The sequence below is a fragment of the Chelon labrosus genome, assembly GCF_963514085.1.
Source record: "Chelon labrosus genome assembly, chromosome: 18".
In the NCBI taxonomy this organism is placed as follows: domain Eukaryota; kingdom Metazoa; phylum Chordata; class Actinopteri; order Mugiliformes; family Mugilidae; genus Chelon; species Chelon labrosus.
This window is the reverse complement of record NC_140351.1, coordinates 24455981-24477449: the sequence shown is the minus strand read 5'-3', so window position 1 is coordinate 24477449 and position 21469 is coordinate 24455981. Positions and strand designations below refer to the sequence as shown.

Here is a 21469-nt window from a genome sequence, read left to right as displayed (position 1 = left end):
ATTGACGTTTAGACATTAAAAAAAGAAACATTCCATATGAAAATGTTGGATTTGTGGGTTCAACTCACCATTTAGCTCTGTTCGGATTGAGTTCCTCAGTGTCTAAAATAGGATAAAGTTAACACGGAAATAATTGAATAAAATATTTGTGGAGAATCTTCTAAAACTAAATTGTGTCTGTCTTGTAATACGGCTTCACTTTCATTATTCTAATTGATTGTTGTTTTATGCAACACGTCTTATTTAGGAACGTATTTAGCATAAATGCCATCTACTGGATATATATCATATGACTTTTATTATTTTTTTATTTATTTTTGTATTTTTTTTGTCAAACAGTTACGTTTACAACTGTTGCGTTGAATTCAATCTGAAATAGACTCTTATTTTGGAATCAAGAGCCGGAAGCAAGCGTCTCCCGCTTAGGTGTTTGGATCGCGGTAAACTGAGAAGTCCAGCTCTGAACCTTAGGACTCTAGGGTAAATGTCGATTCGTTTGTGAGGTCTCAGACTCTCTGGGATTATATAACCACAAACATCAGGCGGCGCTTCCGTGCTCTTAAGTCAACTGCTCTTTACGTCCGAACCGTCCGACTCTTCACGGCCACAAATGGGTGACAAGGAGGAGAAGAGCCCCGATGGAGTCAAATATTACAGACTGTCAGAGATCGAGCAGCAGAACTCGTTCAAATCTACCTGGATCATCATCCACAACAAAATCTACGATGTCACCAAGTTTCTGGAAGAGGTGAGGAGCTCGGTCAATGTTTGAGATGAAATCAGCAAGAACAGGAAATAACCACTGTGACGGCTCAGACCTCCACACTGTAACAGCTGGTATAGTTTTTATTTGGATTAAATCTCGAGACAAATTCAGAATTACAGGGGCCAGAGGAAGGCTCCTGGGGGAGCGCCAGCTAAATCAAAAAGACCAGGAAGCAGATCATCAATAATCAATAATCAGTCCATATCACTTCATCTGAAGTAAAATGCAGCCATAAAGCAGGTTTGGTGATTCAGATATTTCACTCCATGTGGAAGCCCAGAGGTGACCAGACTGTTAAAACAGTTTTTATAATTTATTAAATAATCCTTCAATCTTTCAGACTAAATTTCAAAATTTTGAATATTTGCTTCTTTATTTGTCTGTCACAGAATGATCATCTTTGTGTTTGTTTGATTATACATTAGGATGCTTTGTAGGAAATGTGACTGAAGTTATCTGAAGTTTGATTGACTACAACAATTTATCATATCAGTGACGCCAAGAAATAATCCATCCATGACATGAATGCTAATCTGGTTCAAATGTGGAAGACCACAAATGAAACTGATTCGGATTCATTTTGGTGTTTTTGGTGGTTTTTTTTTAGGAGACAAATGTACTGCTGCAACAATTAGCGAAACAGTTATCCGTAAATGTGTTGTTTTGTCATTTTTTGTCTGTTTTCTAGCAACAGTAAATTTAATGAATATGTTTTTATTAAAAAAAAAAAACTACATAATAAAAAAATCTGATGATTGGGTTATTGAAACACTTGTTAGCTGCAGCCACAAAGAAAATAATCATCTAATACAAATAAAAATAATTTCACTCTGAAAAAACTCTGTATGTTGAAATAATCAGTGTGTGACCATGAAAACACAAACTGTAGTATTTCTATTTAATAGAGTTAAATCAAACCAATGTGAGAATATGTGTTTTTAATCACATTTATGCTCAACTGATGTCTGTGAACTTTCTAACAGTCTATGTGATGATATAATTAAGGACTTTGACCAAACAGACAATAATTCACCTCTACAGTTAATGTGAAGGTGATTTAGTTTAAACAGCGGTAAATCTTTCTGAGCTGAAATGCTCCATTTAAACCCAACTAATATTCACTCATTCACTTTCCTCTTAATCTCTCTTTTATATAAGTGGAAGTGTATTCTGGACAAACATGACGTGAGTCCACAACATGTCAGAGTCTGAATGGCTCTGGTTGTACAGAGTTCACTGAGTGGGCGTGTTGTCGTGCAGTCATTCAGCGGCTCTCTGGGCTTGAGCCACAGATCAGGCTGAACAGACTTGTCCTGCAGCAGAACATTCAGAAGCAGAACATGAGGAGATTATTAATGTGTAACTCTGAAGTGGAAGCCGTCAGCTGATGGACGAGTGTGTTTGTTTTCGTGTGTCAGCACCCTGGAGGAGAGGAGGTGCTGAGGGAGCAGGCGGGGGGAGACGCCACCGAAAGCTTTGAGGACGTCGGACACTCCACTGACGCCAGAGAGATGGCCAGCGACATGGTGATAGGAGAGCTGCACCCGGTCAGTGTGTGTAGGGTCTTGTTGTGGAAGTCATTTTGTAATGGAATACTAACGCTGTGGGGCCATTTTTCCTACTCCCCTCAACTTTTTGATGGTTAAAACCTGCTCAGATTTGCTTTTAGGGTAAAGGTTACAGTTAGGTGATAGATAGGGTTAGGCCAGGGAATGCATTATGTCAATGGAACACAAAGTGTGTGTGTGTGACTTCAATGTTCAGACGAAGTGTGCATCGAAGTAACATAATTGTTGGTCTTTGTGTGTTTGCAGGATGATAGACACAAGATCGCCAGACCTGTGGTAAGTGAAGCAGTGTGTCTGATGGAGACAATGGTCATATGCATGTCATGTCCCTGATGTGTCAGTGCTGTGACTCTTGATGGCGATGATGATGAAGAAGCTGATGGCGGTGATGAAGCAGCTGATGTAGATAATGATGATAAGGACTGCTGTTTGTGTTTTACAGGAAACTCTGGTGACCACTGTGAAGGAGGAGAGCAGGTACACACACACTTCACAGACTCACTTCTGTTATTTCATCAACTGTCTCTCTCTCTCAGAGTCAGTTAGTCAGTTAACAACATGTCTCTCTGTCTGTCTCTCTCTGTCTCTCTCTGTCTTTCAGCTGGTGGTCTAACTGGTTGATCCCGGCTCTGGCAGCGGCCGTCGTCACCATGATGTACCGCTGCTACACCTCAGGGAGCGAGTGACATCATCAGACCTGCAGCTGTGACGTCATCAAAAGGCAGTACAGTCACAATTCCCAACTCTTGATTGACAGCTTCTCCGGGCCAATGCTGGTGCGTGGAAGCTGTGGCTCCTCCCAGCGAAGATCTCATTTCTAGACGAGGGGCTGCTCTGACCGGCAGACCGGATACGTCAACACCAACTCTGCACCGCTTCTATGTCCCAGTCCTACAGTACCCACAATTCCTTTCATGCGGTTTAACCGACCAATCACATGGCATTATGTTAATGAAGTAATTCATGTTGCATTTTTGAAGATGCAGGTTTTCTGGAATGTTCTAATTTGAGATCCTGTATACAAACAGTGGATGTATAATTTGTTTTATCTTTTTATATCTTTGTAACTGAATGTAAATGAATTTATATACAATCAACTGCCTTCACAACATGCAGTCTGCTGAGCTCACTGTGACTGAAGTGTAATTGTCGGTCCTCCATCAGGTGCTTTTACTCAAAGCGTTGATTCACTAATTAAATGGAGGCTCTGAAGATGAGTTCTGCTTGTAGCTCATGGCTGAAATCGAGCATTAATTCAAAAGTAAAGCAGAAAAAACACTTAACACTAGAAGTGGAGTCCTTCCTGCTCTGACTGATGTGTGGAGTGAAGGATCAGGATCAGAGCAGAACCACCAGCCGAACTCACTGTAACTGCAGCTTTATGTTTATGCAATAAAAAAGATTTGGTCATAAAGCTGGTTGTTTTTGTCCTGACTGCTATCACGGATGTTTGCTCTGGTTTGGGGCCAACAGAAAGTTTTATCAGATCATGTGACCTGGTAAATATTTGGATGTTTCTTTATCAGAAACACAGAAAAAATAAAACGAGATGCTACATTTTAGACGTAAAATGTAAAGTTATCTCGAAGTTATTACGATAAATTGAAATGTTCATTCATTTTCCACAACTGCTTGTCCTCGAAGGGGCTGCGGGGTGGGGGCCTAAACCAGCTGCCACTGGGCGAGAATGAATGAAAACAAATTAAAGCAAATCTTCCTGATGAGTTTATTTTGAAATGAGATTTGCTGATGCGCTCCTTTTATTGTGGCGGGCTGCAGGTGTTTGTGTGGCCCAGTTTGCTCTGTGATTAGCTGGGGGGGGGTTATCAGCCGGAGCAGATGAAGGCCGGACGTTGAGCGGTGTTGACTTAGAGGGAAGGTCAGTTCAGTCCAGTCAGACTCAGGATCAGCCTGGAGCTCTCATTTCCCTCCAGCCAACAAATCACAACAACAAGACAAAAACAACGCAACAACAAAGAACAAGGATCCATCAGGATATAATGAATCCAGGGAAATAAATTGTCACCTCATCTTATATGACACATTTAATCATATTTCATAAACATTTTGTGTTTCCATTTATTTTGTATTTTGCCATCTCCTATTTTTAATTAATTACACTTGTTTGTATATTGCATGTGCTGTGACTTTTGATTTCCAAAGATTTTTTACTTCAAAGTTTCTGTCCTAATAATATCATTAGTAGTGCTATAGATATTTTTATTTTTACTTTCTACATTTTTATGATGCAGATTATTATTATTATTATTATTATTATTATTATTATTATTATTAATGAAACTATAGAACATAGAAGAAACTGCTGCAGGTGGACAGAAACAAACTGAAAAAAGAAAGAAACGCTGCCATCTAGTGGTGACAGTGAAGTGGTGAAGCAGCCGCACATCAGCCAGGTCAGCCCGGTTAAATGAAATCATAGCTGCAATAATTTGATGTTTTGAAGAAGAAGAAATTGGGATGTTCATCAAAAGTTGTGACTTTCTCTCATTAGGATGACTGATTAAGCGTTTACAGAGAAGACACGCTGTAATTCTTTATTAGTTTTTTGTTGTCGTTTTTTTTTTACATTTCCCATGTTGAAACAGAACATAGGGTGGCTTTGGTTAATATACATAAAATAATAACCAAGAGAAAAAATAATACACATTAAACTAAGGAAGGGTGTCTGGGGTAAGTGTATTTGTTCCACAGTGATTTTTTCCATTATGAAAATATCATGTATAATTTAGTACCAGTCATCCAGAGAAGTTAGGACACTTAATAGTAATGATAAGTAAAGGTAATAGCTTTCCTAGCAGCTACAAACTGGTATTTTTCTTTTATATTAGCTTTTTGAATTTGGAAATCCAGTATACAGTTCTATCCAACTAAAAGTAATTTTAGTGCTTAATCTGATTTCTCGTGGTCTTCTTGTTTCCCTGTCCCACTTTTAGTTTTATGTAGATAGTGTTTGCTGTTTTTGCTTCTTGTAGCTCTTTGTACAGTCAAGATATTATTTTAAACCCAGGGTCTGCCCCATAGGCACTCACAAAAACTTGTTTTCAATTGTTTTGGCTTTTTTTCATAAAACTGTTTAGGCAATGCCGTACTTGACGGAATCTAAAGTATACGTTGTTATTTAAGCCAAATTTTCTTTCAATGCACTGAAGTAACCTAAAACCATTTTGGGTGCAGTATGAGGATAAACCACTATTCTCCCTTTTTTTTTTTTTGCAGCCTTTGTCCAACCTGCTCAGGGTAAAAGTCCAAATCGTGGGTTGGCCATCGTAGAATCCTCACTTCTTCCTAAAGGCCGCTTTTAGAGACACTCGTTAGCCAAATGTTTAAGGGTAAATGAATCCATTCATTGTCCAAACCCATCAGGTTTTTAATTTGTCTTTAGTATCCTCACAGTGCCTTGACTGGGACTTCCCCTGATGTATTTACTTCAGTTTCATTCCATCTTTCTTGATAATTAGAATCACACCAACCATACAGGTCTTTAACTGAGCTCAAAAGTAATAATCTTTTAGACAAGGGAGAGCTAATCCTCCTTAACTCTTTGCCAGTTGGAGGGTCTGAAATCTCATTCTTGGTTTCCTCTCATGCCAAATGTATTGATAATAATTGATCCCATTCATTAAACTGCTTCTTTCTACTCTCGATGGTTTGATACAAGTATAACATCTTCGGCAAAGCATTCATTTTCACAGATTCTATTCATGATTCAAAACTTCATATTGGGATTAAATTCCATCTCCGTATATCCCCCTTTATGTCTGGCTTAAAGGGTGAAAACTCAGGGCATACAGACTATCTAAATCTTTTGGGATTATTATTTAAAGATGTTTTATATGATCAGGACACGCTGGAAGTTGTACCTGTAGCGGTGTGACGTCAGGACGATGGCAGAGGTGGCGTCACATGTTTGTTTACTGACCTAGCTTGACGCACTTGTCAGAGCACGCGGCCCGCTGCGTTACATAACAATGGGAGCAGTTTGTGACTTTCAAAATTGGTTCCGAGAATCACCCGGAGTCTGTTCATCACAGCACAGGTTACTACAGAAACAAGGCACGCGGCTTTATTCAGACCTTTGAGAAATAAGTTATTTCTTTAAGAACTGGAATATGTGCTTTAAATATCTACTGCGCTGCTTAAAAATGACTCAAAACATCTGCAGAGTTTCGCACCAGTTCTGAAAGTAGACAAAGAGAACCCAGTCAAACACATGGAACAGAAATATGATACATGTGTATTTTATTATTCAAGAAAGTGAGCCAATACGTATCAAGACACTCTGCTACAGACACACTGTCTGTGGAAGTGTACGATGGCACAGACAAAGGAGCTTGTTGATCATCAGGCTGGAAAAAGTTACAAGACTAGCTCTGAAGAGTTTGGAAGCCACAAATCCACAGTCAGACAGATTGTGATCAGATGGAGGAGATTTAAGACGACTGTTACCCTCCACAGGAGTGATCCACCAATGAAGATCATTCCAAAAGAAAGATGCATATTAGTCAGAGAGGTCACAAAGGAACCCAGGGAAACTTCGAAGCAGTTTCTCTCACATTGGCTAATGTCCATGTTCATAAATGAACACTAAATAACCATGGTGTGATGGACAAAGACACTGCTCTCCAAATAGAATGGTAAATGGCCTTGTTTTTCTATAGTTCTTTTCTACCTATTGGTACTCAAAGCGCTTTTACAGTCATAGATGCATCTACCCATTCACTCACACAAGCATTCACACACCAGTGCCACGCACAGGGAACAACTGGAGGTTCAGTGTCTTGCTCAAGGCATGTGGCACATTCCGGGGATCAAACCACTAACCCTCTAACCAGCAGACTATTGAAAATGAAAATGTTTTGTTGACATATGAGACCAAAGTAGAATTCATTGATTTAACAACACTGCATTCCAGCATCAGAACCTCATCCCTCCATGAAACATGGGGGTGGTAATGTCCTCGTTTGGGTTTGGTTTGCTGCAACTGGGCCAGGACGGCTAAAAGAAAATGTCAGGACATCTGTCCATGAGCAGAACCTGAAGATAAAAAGGGTCAAAACAACAAAGAACACAAGTTGATCTACAGGAGAAGGTTAAAGAAGAACAGGATGAATGTTTAGGAACGGCCGAGTCAAAGTCCTGACCTTAATCCAAGAGAAATGTTGTGGGAGGATCTGAAGTAAACAGTTCATGTGAGGAAACCAACCAACATCTCAGAACTGAAGTCTTACTGTTCTGAGGAATGGACTAAAATTCCTCCAAAGTGTTGTAGACGACTGATCAGCAGTTACCAGAAACATTTAGATGATGCCATTGATACACAAAGAGGTCACAACGGATACTGAAAACAAGGATTCACATACTTTTGCACCTCTCAGATATGTAATATTGGCTCATTTTCCTGAATAAACAAATACCAAAGTGTAATATTTGTGTTTCAATGTTTGACTGGGTATTTTTATGACTACTTACAGACTAACATTGGATAAAACCGGAATAAAATGACTTTACTTGTCAGTACAGATAATTATTTACGTATTTTAGGACAGCAGTCAGAATGAAGCAAACAGAGATCATGTTTAAATGTCTCCTGGAGGGGACAGGATTCAGTCACGTATCTGCGTGTGTGTGTGTCTGAGTGCGTGTAGTAGACAGTGTGTGTTATTATTATTGTTTACTGTTGTACCGCTGCACGCAAACAGGTGAAGGTTGACGTTTGTTACGTGACGGTGCGCGTGCTTGTGGAAGTTTCAGTCAGACGACACCTCATGCGCTCTGCCGAAGGGGGCGGGAGACTCTATACAAGCTGCCCCGCGGTGGGACCACTGAGGACTCCGGACCCGGCCTGCAGCCACAGCTCACAGGCCGCCTGGCTGCCGGGCAGACATGCCCCGCTCACCTCTCCACGCCGGCGGAGAGTCGCCCTCATCGGGTCACTCTGTAGAAAACGGCCTGGAGAATGATGAGGAGGAGGAGGAGGAGGATGAAGGAGACCTGGACGACAAAGTGGACGCGTCTCATCTGGAAAGGTTTATGAAGGACAGACGGAGAGCCCAGTCTCTCCCCGCGTACCCGGCGGCGCTCCTGGACGGCGACTCCGAGAGTAACGGGAGGAAGAGGGTGAAGTTCGCTGACACCATGGGGCTGACCCTGGCCAGCGTCAAGCACTTCAGTTCCCTGGAGGAACCGGAGATCCCCAGCAAGGTCCTGTCCAGACACAAGAGCTTCCCGCCGCAGCAGGACCTACTCAGCGACCTGTGCCAGAGCTTCAAGTCCGGACTGGGCACAGACCGGCTGGTCGCCTGCTTCCCGGAGCTCGGGAACGCAGAGCTGAGAGTCCAGCAGCTCCGGGTCTGTCTGGAGAAGGTCGCCATCACCCATTTCGACGTGCGGGGACAGATCCGGGTCTTAAACGGCCGCAGCGACCAAGAGGTCGGAGTGAGGTACACCTTCAACGAGTGGCTGTCCTACGTGGACGCGCAGGCTCTGCCCGTGGCAGCCGATGAGCCGGGCTTTGTGGGGGAGCGCTTCGTCTTCACCGTGTACACGCCGCCCTTCATGGACTCCAGCTCGGCCGTGCACCTCGCCGTGTACCTGAGAGACGAGGAGGGGGAGTTCTGGGACAACAACGAGGGGCAGAACTACACCCTGAGGTACCACAGCATGTCCGGCAACACGCCCTTTGTCAGCGCCGCTTTCCACGCCACCTGAGCCGTGCGTAAAAACATGCCACCCGTGCGTAAAAGTCCCACGGGGCACGGCTGCACCTGCTGTTTTCATTTATTATGTGTTGTGTCGAGTCTTTTTGAGATTAGAGAACCTTTCTTGATTTGGGGCCTCCATTATCTCTCCTGCTGTCACTTTCTAAAGGACAACAACTCAAAGACAGTTCTGGACTTTCTTTCTCCCGGAGGACAAAAACAACAGCAGGTTCTGGAGGATTTTTTATTTTTTTTTAAACCACCAACACCAGGTCTCTGCTGCTCCAGGACTCCATCCACTGACAAGACAAAAGGATGTGGAATAATTACCAAATAGATTTTCTGTAATAAAACATACTATCACTAGCCTGATGTGTTGAAGCTGCACAGGATGAAGTTTTGTTTGTAAACTCTGCTGGAACATATCTGCTAATAATGAAACACTGTTGAGGTGAGAAGAAAGACAAACAGGAAGCGTCTCATTTTGTGTCTGTGATCTAGAAATAAAATATAATAAATCCACTTTTGAGTTTGTTTTTTTTTTTTCCTGGAGCTTTAGCTGAAGACTCCAGATGAAGTGGGGTCCTTGGGTTTGAGCCTGGCTGCATCTTGTTCTTCATCCCAAATGCACAAATATTTAAAGAGGCAGTGACTGAACTTTAATCTGTGACCAGCTGCTTGACTTTAGAGGTTTTAAAAAGGAATAAAGTTGCTTTACGTCAACTTTTGTGCTGCAGTGTGAGAACAAATAAAGTTTTGAAATTAAAAGTTTCTAATCCCGTGGTTTTGTTTCATCTGGTTTTCTTTTAAATACCTCCCACTTCTTCTGTGTTCCGGTGGTGTATAACTTCAGTCTGTAAAAAGATAAATGATTTATTTGGGTTGCTTTTTATTTCTTAGTGCGATGCCGATCATAATGCTCAGGGAGACAGTCAGGAACCCGAGAAAAGAGGCGTCGATTCACAGAGATTTCAGCTTCTGCAGACTTTATTTTCTTGACTACATTTCCAGATAAACAGTGGCTATAGAAACTGTTAAATCGGCAGGTAAAAGAAACATTGATTCAAAAGGGCGCACACTATTACTATATCTGGCTGTACAGCTGCGTTCAGAATCAAACACTCATCGATCTCGTGAAACTGCTCAGAATTGCCTTCACCTGAAGGGACTGATTAACTTCAAATGAACTCCAGCTTCTCTTGGCTGCCTCTTCTTGGCTTCTAGAAAAGCCACAGGCCGCAAAAAGCTTAAAAACATGGACATGATCTTATTGCTGAAAGGTGTCACACAGGTGAGACAGAGTGGAGAAATTTCACTTCAGTTCAAAACACATCATTTGTCCCTGATGGTCAGTTAAAAGGCACAGGGAGCAGCAACATGAACAAAACACACCAGTCAAAGAGAGATCTGGTCACTGACCACATTTGGAGGTGGTATGGGTCGCATGTGTCCACATTCCTTTGGTAGTGTGAATGCAATGTGTGAATGCCCTCCTATACTCAACAGGGGTGCTCCTGCATCAGCGGCGTTTTACCTCATTTATTCAGAAATAATCACACAACCGCTATTATAAATGATCACCTCAAAAAGAAAAGGGCCTGTAAGTGATGTTTGTTCATTAGTAATGAGAGCCTTTTAAAATATTCTGTCCTTGTAGCTGTTACCTAACTAAACAATAAATAAATCTAAGCAAGAATTTACAAATTAAATTATTTAATATGAGTACATGAGTATGATTCTGTGTTGATTATTGATGCGGTCATATTGATGTATGAGGAGCCGCGTGTGGTTATGTATTTCCTTAATAACAGATTTCTTTATTTACCTTAATAACCAGAAATTCCGTTGCGTATGGAAACATCCAGGGTTGGAGTTATAACCTGAGTTTTGTGCATAATAACTTCATGTGTGTGCGCCAAAGTCATGACTCACACACACAACTTTACAACTTGTTCCAAAATTTGTATCATTGCCCCAAGTCATGACACACACACATAGAACAGTGCTGTTCAGATCCATTAGACAGCAGCTGTTAAAATATTCTACTGTGCCCCAGATGATGTCGGGGTTTATTTGCATACACAGCATGAAAATGAGATTGGATCTGGAGACGCATTTGGAGACACATGTTAATGCCAGGTCTGAACACAGGTATCTAAAGCTGGTCACTTGTGACTGAATAGCTCAGATCAGATCTTAATGCAAGGTCTGAACAGGCCTAGTGACAAAGCCTTCAGCGCCAAAATGCTACGTGAAGTCAAGTTACAGAGAGGAAAACTGTCTACTGAGGGACAGAGCATCAATATGATGCTGGAGCAAGGGGTCAGAGCTCAGGAGATGGACAGCGGTGGGGACAAAGGTGGCTCTCCTCATTTGTGTCCTACAACCCGTCCAACGCAGTCTGCGACCTGATGTGAGCCACTCAAACACAGAGTGTAGAATGTTTGAGGGATCTCGTTGGATCCTGTGAGCATTTCAGATTGTTGGAAATGTGGCAGTGACTTCAACAAGGAGCTCCAAAACTGATAGGAAGACAAAGAGAGAGCTGGTCAGGGAGGAGCTCAAGAGGCCTATGACGTCTTTAAAGGAACTGTAGTCCGTGAAAAGTTTACACCCATGTTAGTCCAACGTGAGAGGAATCAAACCTTTCTGGAGCCTTGAAGAACACGAATGAAACAGCGTATGGCTGAAGATGTTTGTAAGTGATCTTTGAAGAGCAGAATGGACGAGACAGTCTATACCTCTGCTTTCTCTCAAGGCTTCTACACTGTCTCCTGGACACCTGGACGTCTTGTAGCTCAGATACAGCTTTACAAGTTGAATCGGAATTTAAACACGTGGTGATAAATTAGGCTTCAGTCTCTCAGGGTTATTAACCAGAAACAACAGTGGCCCCACCTGGAGAAAAGTTCTACACTTGTGTTTTGAAAAATGCCCAAATGATTTCTGCGGCCGGTGTCTTGGACACCTGCAGGACAAACCGAGATTAAAGAGCCCGAGGCAAATACAAGCACGTTAACATGCCAATGCTAATGTTAGCATAACACGCTCCAGCTAATGGTGCCAAAAAAACAGGCGTCACGTGATCACAGAGTGGAGCCTGACCCAAAATCACATTAAAATTCATCATGATTTTTGCATGACAATGTGTTTAGCTTGGCAAGCCAGTGTCTTTTATCGGGATCCGTCAGGTCTTTGTCCCGACTGCCGTCTGTCGCCTCTGTCCCCAGACCAAAGTCCAGAAGTCCTTGAATATAGTCATGTTAACAAACCTGAGTCCGTCGTTTGGTCTGTCAACACGGTCAGAGGCTCAGAGTAACGATCGGAGAGATCTGTGTCACTGTTACTAGAACAGCTGCTGCCACCAGACTCCACTGTGAAATTGGTCGATTTAAGACTCGGCCCTGCGGCCAGAGTAGAGGTCGACGTGAACAAAATAAAACACATCGTCAGATTTATTCAAAGTGTTGGATGGTATCTTTTCATTTGAAATCAAGCGCTCCTTCAGCTACACCTCCTCTGTGTCTCCAGAATCAGATCCCCTGTTTATTTCATCTTCAGTGTTGCACTAAAATCAGTCTCAAACCAAAACAATAAAAAAATCCCACTGTGGGATAAACTAAAGGATTATCCTGTCTTAAACAGCTTTTATTTGTTTTCATTTAATTGTACTTTGGCTTTTATTCTGTACTTTTTTTTTGTCCCAGGAGAGTTTTATTATTTTTTGTACATTAAAAACATTAAAGAATAAAGTCTCTTTATAGTTTTTAGGGCCGTCAGAGGTTCTATCTCCATTGTATGCTCGGCTCACTTTTTGTTTCACAAGAATCGGCTCAACTTTTATATCCATGCAGTCATTTTATATATTCTTTTGTCAGTTCGTTGTTACTTGAGTTTAAATAAATCATTATTTTTAGTATTTCTGTTGAGACCAACAAATCGGTTGGCCTCCAGATCTGGACCCGTGTTTCATAATCGATTGTTTGTTGGGGTAAATTCAGACTCTGTGTGTTCAGGTGACGAAACGCCAATCATCCGTTGAGCAACTCCATCTTTTATGTGTGTGTGTCCTCAAACCAACAGACGTGTCTAAAAATAGCAGCCTCTGGTGCCTGCGGGTCAGTCACCTGCTTCACCTTCACCTCCACCTAAACCAAACGCACCTCTGAGCTCAGCCCGTCTCCAGTCACGCTGTTTGTGTATGATGGCGGCTAAACGCACCCACCAGGCGGGGTAGGCCTCAGACAGATGTTCTCAGGGTTGTTTTTAGCTGCAGACACAGTTGTGTTGTGTTATTTTCTGCAGTCAGTCATTTCTCTCTGTTAAATCTCTCACTCATCCAGGCCACAGTGTATGCAGAAAAGAAATAGATCTAGGGTCTGTGACTGATCAGGGCATCTTTGCTATCTTGGTACTCAGACTCTGAGCTCTTATTGATCACCTGTTCACTGCAGACATCCAGCCATTACAGTGAAACATATTCAGTGTCAGACTGATGGGAGCACGAGGCAGAACCTTGATAAAGCTAAAAAGGGAAAAATGGTAAAGGAAGATTTCTTACATAAAGAAGCAGAGCAGGAAGGTATACAGACTAAATGCCTGGATGTTAACGCTTTGGTGCATTTAATGACTTCATAATTTTGCTGCAGACACGACATCTGCCTATTTTACGTCTCTCTTTTCTTCTTCAGCATTGGTCATCAAGGTTCATTAGCAGCTCAGCGTTCAGATAAATGAGTCTGTATGAAGCTAAAACAAAGGCATCTTGAGTTTCTTGAAAACATTTCATCAAAGTCTTCACTTCTAAATGACTAGGGTCTGGAACATGACTGAATGTGACTGATGGTGAAAATACTTAGCACAACCAGAAACTACTAGAACCAGTCTGTTGGGGCTTGCTATTAACTAAATTAAATAGCAGACCTCGAGTTTCGTCTTGTTAGTCTTTGACATGGACAGTATAAAGATGGACATGGACCAGCTCCTCAAAAGTGAAGCCAAAGCAAGTAGAGCTCCCCCTGGTGTCTGGCTGCAGTATAGGTCATAAGCTCCACCTCCTCCATGTTAGTGGATGGGACTTTGGCCCAACTAAAACACTAAAATACGCGTCAAATAAATTTTTTTTTCAAGGATGGTTTCTGTCATTTTAGGTAGTTAATAGAATGCTGATGCGTGTCCAAGTGTCCATTCTTCTGGTATGTTTCGTTTTAGTTAGTAATTTGACACTACAGAAACAGGATGTGACATCATGATGACTACCAGTTGCCATGCCGACCGCTCCATGAGACGGTCCCATAGGGGTGGGTGTAGGAATAAATAAATGGATAAATAAGTACAGTGCATAATCCAACATCTCCTTGTAACTGGAGGTAGCAGAGCTCAGTATTGATTAAATGAAAACGCGAGTCTGGAGGAAGTATGGGCAGGTCATGGATATCGCGGCTCCGGGTGACTCCACTCTCGGACCACTCTGGGCAGACTCTGGATCCAAACTCACAAGATGAAGGCATCGTATCCCTGGGCAAATAGCATCGGTTTGTCCAATGCAAGGAAGGGGGGCACGCATTATTCATATTTATACAGTCTATGGTCCTTGGAAGTGTTCTGACCATGTTCTGACCTTTCCATTGGAAACAACAAGACCTAGAAATCTGTTTTCTATCGTCTCATCTGATCCCGATTCAAAGGGCTTCCATGGCTGGTAAGCTCAGTTGGTTAGAGTATGGTACAAATAAAGCCCCCGGTTGTGGGTTTGACCCCTGTATGGGCCAACCAACTTTTAAGGAACCAATCAATAAGGGTCTGACCCAAGCAGAAATTTAAACACTTAAGATATTTAAAAGAAACAAGCTGACACAAGTGCAATTGGACTTGTAAGGTCTGTAGAGGACGTATTGTCCAAGTCATTTATTCAGTTCTACATGAGAAAGAAAACAGGATCAAAACAGATCCCTCTAGTTCCAGGAGCGTATCTGGCCATTCCAGACTCATATTTGAGTTTCAGGTGGAAGATGTTCCTGATAAAACCTAAACTCCCCTCCAGTCAATTAGTACTTAAGACTTGGATGGAACATTTACAACAAACCGTACAAGCCCAGTTTGTTTTTGGGACCTGCATGACTGAGAACCTCAGCAGACATTTTCAGGTTTTATTAGTTGAGAAAACAAAGCAGCAGAACTCTGAGAGCAGCTCCTGTTTCCAGTTCACTGCTGATGAATAGATTAATGTCTCTAATCACTGATCAGTGAAGGAAACCTACAATTGGACAGATTCTCAGGCAGCTTCTGAACTGGTTCTGTAAGGGTTCACAGGAGGACGTCATACTGAATCCAAACATTGCGATTTCTCTGTGGTTGAAAACATATGAAATAAACTGGGTGAAGATAACAGATTCTTCTAATCACAGGTGAAAGAAAGCTGAGACAAAGACCACTGCACTTGTTGGGTTTCTCCAATGCGTTTCTTCCAAGTCTTCAGTTCTAAATGACTGGTGGGGAGTTTGGGTTTAAATAGGAACATTTGTGGGTGTTGCCCTTCAGAGACTTGCATGATGTTGGTACGGTAGGTATCTGGTCATCAACAGACCCTAGTCCTTTAGAACTGACAAAGCAACTTAGATCAAACGTCTTTCAAGAAACTCTACAAGTCCAATTGCCCTTGCTTCTGATTTCTGAAGTTGCTGCTTTTGCCATTTTTGCTTGAAATGACTCAAGAAATGGATCACTCGTAAACATGATCGGTTAATTTCTGCCAGGTCAGCAGTCATTCAGTTGACTGATCGTTACAGCTGTAGAGCACCAGATAAGGACAACAAGATGCCATGTATAATGTTCAACCCGGTTGCTATAGTACAACTGACATGTTTTGAGGAGGAAGGAGAATATGTAGAATAAACAAGCTGCTGCTTATTAACTGTCCATTACTTAATCGTAAAGGAAGCAAACACAGGAATCAAGCTTGAACTCTGAACAACTGCCGTCCATCGATAACGCACAGAGCAAATATATTTCTCTCAATACGCCTTTGGCAAAACAAATTATTAATAGACAAACATCGAGAGGCAAAGAAAAAAAACTTATGTGTGACCAAAACTGTGGTTTGATCTCTGGGTATCGGTTTTACCTCTAAGCGTATATAAAGCTGATCAAATGAACTGATCTATGAAGGTCAAATCAAAGAGAAAAGACAAAACATCCGATGTTGAAAATAATTTATTGAATGAGTTCTTTTGGTCATAAGTCCATTACAAGGCTCCTGCGACTGATCAGTGATCACTTGATCACACTGACACAAAATCAGTGGTCAATAACAGCCCAGTGAGTCTGATCAGTAAATGCCTAAAAGAGGTTATAATGCAAACTCTAAGCTTCTTTGTAGCATTCCTCTGTCCTACACCTCCCACAATACATTTCACACTTCCACTCCGTCACAGTTCAGTTAAGCTGGATGTTGGTAGTGTTGACGTTGAGCAGTGACTCCCTCCTCACGACGATCCTCCTTCACCTCCAGCCGAGCCGCCACTACTCCACCACTATCTTCTGGGTCTCGTACATCTTTCCTATGGAGACCTGCAGAGACACAAACACTACGTAAAGCTACACTGCAATGTTCATTGGTACACAAATGTACCTTCTTCATTGGCATGGAACTTAAACCCTTAAAGCACTAGGGTGCTGGGAGGGGACACTCACCTAAAAAGACAAAATAAATCAGCAATAGTGGTCTACCAGGTCCATATGTATGACCCTGGTCTCTTTGAATAGGTAATAGAAATTGGATGTTTGATTTGTGACAAACTCAAGAAGAAATTTACATTTTTATCCTGGCCTAAAATTTCCTTTTAGATTAGATAGTAAAAACACCCTGATAGCAATGATTTCTTGTACAGAGATGTCACTGAAATCAGTGAGCAACCCCTTGAATATAACTGTACCAACAGGTTATAGAAATACACACATTTTCTGTAAAGGTTTTTAAAAATAGTACCAGGTGGACTCCCCATTTAGATAACAAAAGGACCCAAAGTGTGACAAACTACCTTTGTACCTCTTGAAACGAACTCTGTGGAACAGTATCGGGTTTGTCGGCTGGAATACCACAGCACACGAGTCCATGTTTTGACAGGGCAGGGAGACCTACACATACTTTCTCCATATGGCTGTTATGCACGCATCCAACTCCCCAGGGAAACTAGTCACCGAGGCATGTTGGATAACTGTGCAAATCTAACTTTCTGTATAAGACGGCTGGAAAATGCTACTAGAGGAAAATGCTCTGTGTTTCATGTCCAGAGAGCCTTGTCATTGTGTTATGTCAATACTAACCAGCTGAACTGTCAAATAGAGAAGCCAATTATGGTGGAGTGTGGACAGCTGTACCGTATGTACAAGCGTCCACACTCGTGTGTGTGTTTGTGTGTGCACGGGCCACAGTTCACAATTGATTTTGTCATTTTTTTCTCTACAGAAACACAAGAAACTGATGTACAGAACACGGCACAAATATGACCCGCACACACACTTCTGTCCTGAACATGTAACGTCTGTCTGTTTGAACATGTGTGTCGAACACACGGTTAATCCAGGACAAAGCTGCAGAAACCTTCATATGAACATCTGAAGGAATGAATCAGAATTAAAAATCAAGAACAATTAAAAACCATAACATTATGACCACTGACTGGTGACTATTAGTTCCTGTCAGTGGGTGGGATATATCATACAACAAATGACCATTTTGTCCTTAAAGTTCAAGAAAAATGTTCAAGTTGAAGGATTTGAGAGATTCTGAAAAGGACCAATCTGTGATTGCTAGAAGACTGGGTCAGAGCATCTCCAGAGCTATAGCTCGTAAAGTCCACCGAAATGTGGATGTTACTTTGACTTGTAGCACCTACCTAAACATTGCTGCAAACCATGTGCACCTTTTCATGGAAACATTATTCTCTGATGGCCTCTTTCAGCACGATAATGCTCCCTGGTCCAGATTTGGTTTAAGGAACAACGAAGACTTCACGGTGTAGACTTGGTCGCCAAATTTCCCAGATCTCAGTCCAATTCAGAATCTAGGATGTTTTGGACAAACAAGTCTGACCCATGGAGGCCCCACCTCTCAACCTGCAGGACTCAAAGGATCTGCTGCTAATGGTTCGGTGTCGGACACTGCAGCACACCTTGGGGGGGGACACACTATAGGCAAGTGGTCATAATGTTATGGTTGATCTGTGTAGGAGCATCTCGCCGTTTTCCGCTTCTCGCCATGAGGTGAGGAATCTTCAATGTGACGTTTGTCAAAGCTTCTTTTAAGACTCAGGAAAGTTTAAATTCAGGAGCTTTGAGTAGTCATGAGTTCAGTTTGAGAATCCCATAAATGAATTTTGATAAGTGACACGGTATTTTTAGGAATCACGAAGATATCTGGGAAACCTTTAACTGGAAGAATTGGTAAGTCCCATTTAAATATGAAGAACTGAATGGAGGATTCTGTCCCACAACTCAACAGACAACATTCAAAATATCTTTACAGATATTTTCCATTAAAGTGGACCACAGATGTTACACTCCTGCTCATGTTAAAAATAATAAAAGGATCTTGCAGAGTGTAACACCTGTTCATTAGAGAAGGTCATCTCTTAGTGCAGTGAAGCTTGAAGCTATTAAAGGCCATGTTGCATCGCTGCAGCACCACCAGGGGGCACAATCACTCCACCAACCCCTTTACTACACATCCTCATCAATAATTCTGCCATCAACCTCTTTCTCTTTCTCTAAAGAACTATTTCACTCTCTCTCTCTTTTTACTCCATCAGAGGAGACCCTCGCTCGTCCTGATTGGCTGCAGCATGGTGTAGGAGGAAGGATGGGGGGTGGCTCTCTGAACCAATCAGCTGTGAGGAGGCTTGGCCCTCATGTAAATTGTTGCGGCTGCAGCTCCTAACAAAGGGATGGCCTCTCTCTCTCCCTCTCTCTCTCTCTCTCTGTCTGTCCCCACCATCAGTTTGTTTTATCTCTCTCCAGGTTTGTTCCTCTCTCCGTCTTTGTCTCTGCGCCTGACTTCATGAATAATAAAACCTGTAACGTTTCATTTGGATCATTTAGTTAAGTCCAAATAACTCAGTTAGGACCATCACAGCAGGTCAGCGGCTAATGAAGCGAAGCATGCTGGGATATTAATGACTGTTTTCTCTGAGTCGGTTCTAATTTTAAACTTCCGTTTTCACGTGGTTGAACACGACGATCAGCGATCACCTAACTCTGGCCTCCCTTTGCTCTGACTTCTGATTCATCACTTTATTTCATCCATGCCACTAATCTTCCAGACATGTTCTACCGGGTTCAGATCAGGTGACTCAGAGTCTTGTCCAAGAAGCCTGTTTAATACTTGGAAGGATCATCCTGCTGAAAAAAATAGTTGGGGTTTTGCAACACACCAAGGAGATTGTTGGCTGTTTTCCAGCGTTGGGCAGTTTTTGCGGTGTATCCTGCGATGTTGGCGCTAATCCTCTGTTGGCAGTTTTTGTGTTGCTGATACAGCATAAAAAATGCCTCAGTTAAAGAGATAACTCTGATTGGCTGTTGAGCTTAGAGAAACAGAGCACGAGAGGAGAAACAGGAAGTGATGAAAATAAACGAGCAGTCCAATTCAGTTGAGGTGGTCTAATTTCTCTGTTTTAGCTTTGTGTTTGGTCTCCAACAATCTCCACCATCAACACCAGGGACCCCATGTACGAGGAGTGCACAAAAACATTCCGTACGTTCTTGTTCACAAAAAAGTTCAGATGTATCAAGAGTGAAATGACCGTGAACATGTGCGTGCCTCATGCCAACCTCATGGCTGGCGTACGCTGACTTCTACAGCTGCTGATCCTTTGGCGACACTTAAAGGTGATGCTGGAAAACTGTCATAATAAATGAATGTGAAAACAATTAGTCCGACCGATCGGGACTGTGCCGATCGACCCTGAGCAGAGCCATGCCAGCTGTGTGGGACGGAATTATCCGCATGTCAGCCAGGTATATCAGATTCCCATACAATGCATCTGAACAGGTCAACATTAAAGAGCAATTTGCAGCGAGAGCCGGTTTTCTGAATGTAATCAGAGCCATCGACTGCACACACATTGATATAAAAGCGCCATCACATGATGAATTTGTATATGTCAACAGGAAACATTTTCATTTCATTTTCGCAAAGGCAATTAACGTAATTTCCGGACTATAAGCCGCTACTTTTGTCACTTGCGGCTTATACAACGAATATATGGATTCTTACAGCTAACGGTCACCAGGGGCGCACTATCATGGAAGCGCAAGAGCGAGACAGACAGTTTGCGCCAGGTAACGAGAGCAAAACAAACCAAGTGAGTCCAAATGCAGTACGAGAGCTGCTTTTAAGTTAAAGGCGATCGATCTGGCTGACTTTTCTGGTATAGTAGGCTGGTTATTTTGATACAGTAAACCGTGTTACTGCACCTTTACTGCTGTGTTGGCTGTTTTCGAAAAAGATGCTGGTTATTTAGTTGAGCAGCTGGGTGACTGCACTTTTGCTGCCGTGTACAGGCAAGCACTTTTAAAAACGAATTAAATTTAGCCATTTAACGTTATTGCCTCGTCAAGCGTTGTAAGCTTTGTTTTTTGTTATACTGCACTACTACGGTACTATGACTGCAGGAAGTGCGCTAGGAGCGCACCGTTGTATTATTTGTGCACTGCATGAATGCTGTTTGTAATGTCAAAGATGTGAAAGTTTGATCATTGATTGATTGATTGATTGATTGAAAGATTTATTGTGTTTCTCAAATGTAAATAAATGGGACGCTTTGCGTTTCCAAACAGTCATTTCTGTCCCGACAATCCCCTCTGTGGTAGAAGAAACCCTTACGGTAATTAAACATTAAAACACCAGCGGCTAATAGTCGGGTGCGGCTTATATATGGAACAATCTGTGTTTTCCCCAAAATTTAGCTGGTGCGGCTTATATTCAGGTGCGCCTTATAGTCCGGAAATTACGGTACCTATCATTGAACACTGTGGTGAGATGGCCTCACACACACCACTCACTCCTCTTGCGTTTATTGTTTATGCTGGAGGACAGGTGCCAAACAGTACATTTTAGCGCGCCTACACTCCAGTGAGTAGCATCTCCAAGTTCTTCTTTTTCCCCGTCTTATTCATTCTTATGTTTTAATTTTCTGATTATACAGAGAGGGGAATCTCAGCTGCAGGGTCAATTTAAATATAATTTGCATATTTAAATGGAGGCGTGGATAGGGAGGGGTCGGGTACAACATGTGCGCTCAATTCCACGTTGATTGGGATGTACAAATGAAACACACTTCTGGATCTGAGTGTGCGCCACGTTTCAATAGGAAATCCAAGTCCAAGTCTTTGTACATGAGGCCCCAGGTCATTGGCAG

At 42.2% G+C, this 21469-nt stretch overlaps 3 protein-coding genes across 3 annotated transcripts in view; 2 read left to right on the top strand and 1 right to left on the bottom strand.

Moving 5' to 3' along the window:
- The first annotated feature begins 288 nt into the window (after window positions 1-288).
- Window positions 289-3950, top strand: cyb5a (cytochrome b5 type A (microsomal)). The gene is made up of 5 exons (XM_084566771.1): window positions 289-748; window positions 2185-2313; window positions 2581-2610; window positions 2777-2811; window positions 2936-3950. Exons 1-5 carry the CDS (start codon window positions 611-613, stop codon window positions 3018-3020), a joined length of 417 nt encoding a protein of 138 aa, XP_084422897.1. The 5' UTR covers window positions 289-610; the 3' UTR covers window positions 3021-3950.
- A 4288-nt stretch (window positions 3951-8238) lies between these two features.
- On the top strand, window positions 8239-9542 carry ppp1r3g (protein phosphatase 1 regulatory subunit 3G; the record flags this gene model as incomplete). The annotated part of the gene is made up of 1 exon (XM_084565987.1): window positions 8239-9542. One exon carries the CDS (start codon window positions 8239-8241, stop codon window positions 9061-9063), a length of 825 nt encoding a protein of 274 aa, XP_084422113.1. The 3' UTR covers window positions 9064-9542.
- A 6707-nt stretch (window positions 9543-16249) lies between these two features.
- The window catches only part of lyrm4b (LYR motif containing 4), a 35491-nt gene continuing 30271 nt past the window's right edge, over window positions 16250-21469 (bottom strand). Inside the window, exon 4 of the mRNA XM_084566145.1 lies at window positions 16250-16622. Coding sequence (XP_084422271.1) covers window positions 16575-16622 — 48 coding nt within the window. The 3' untranslated portion in view covers window positions 16250-16574. The remainder of the gene's footprint in view (window positions 16623-21469) is intronic.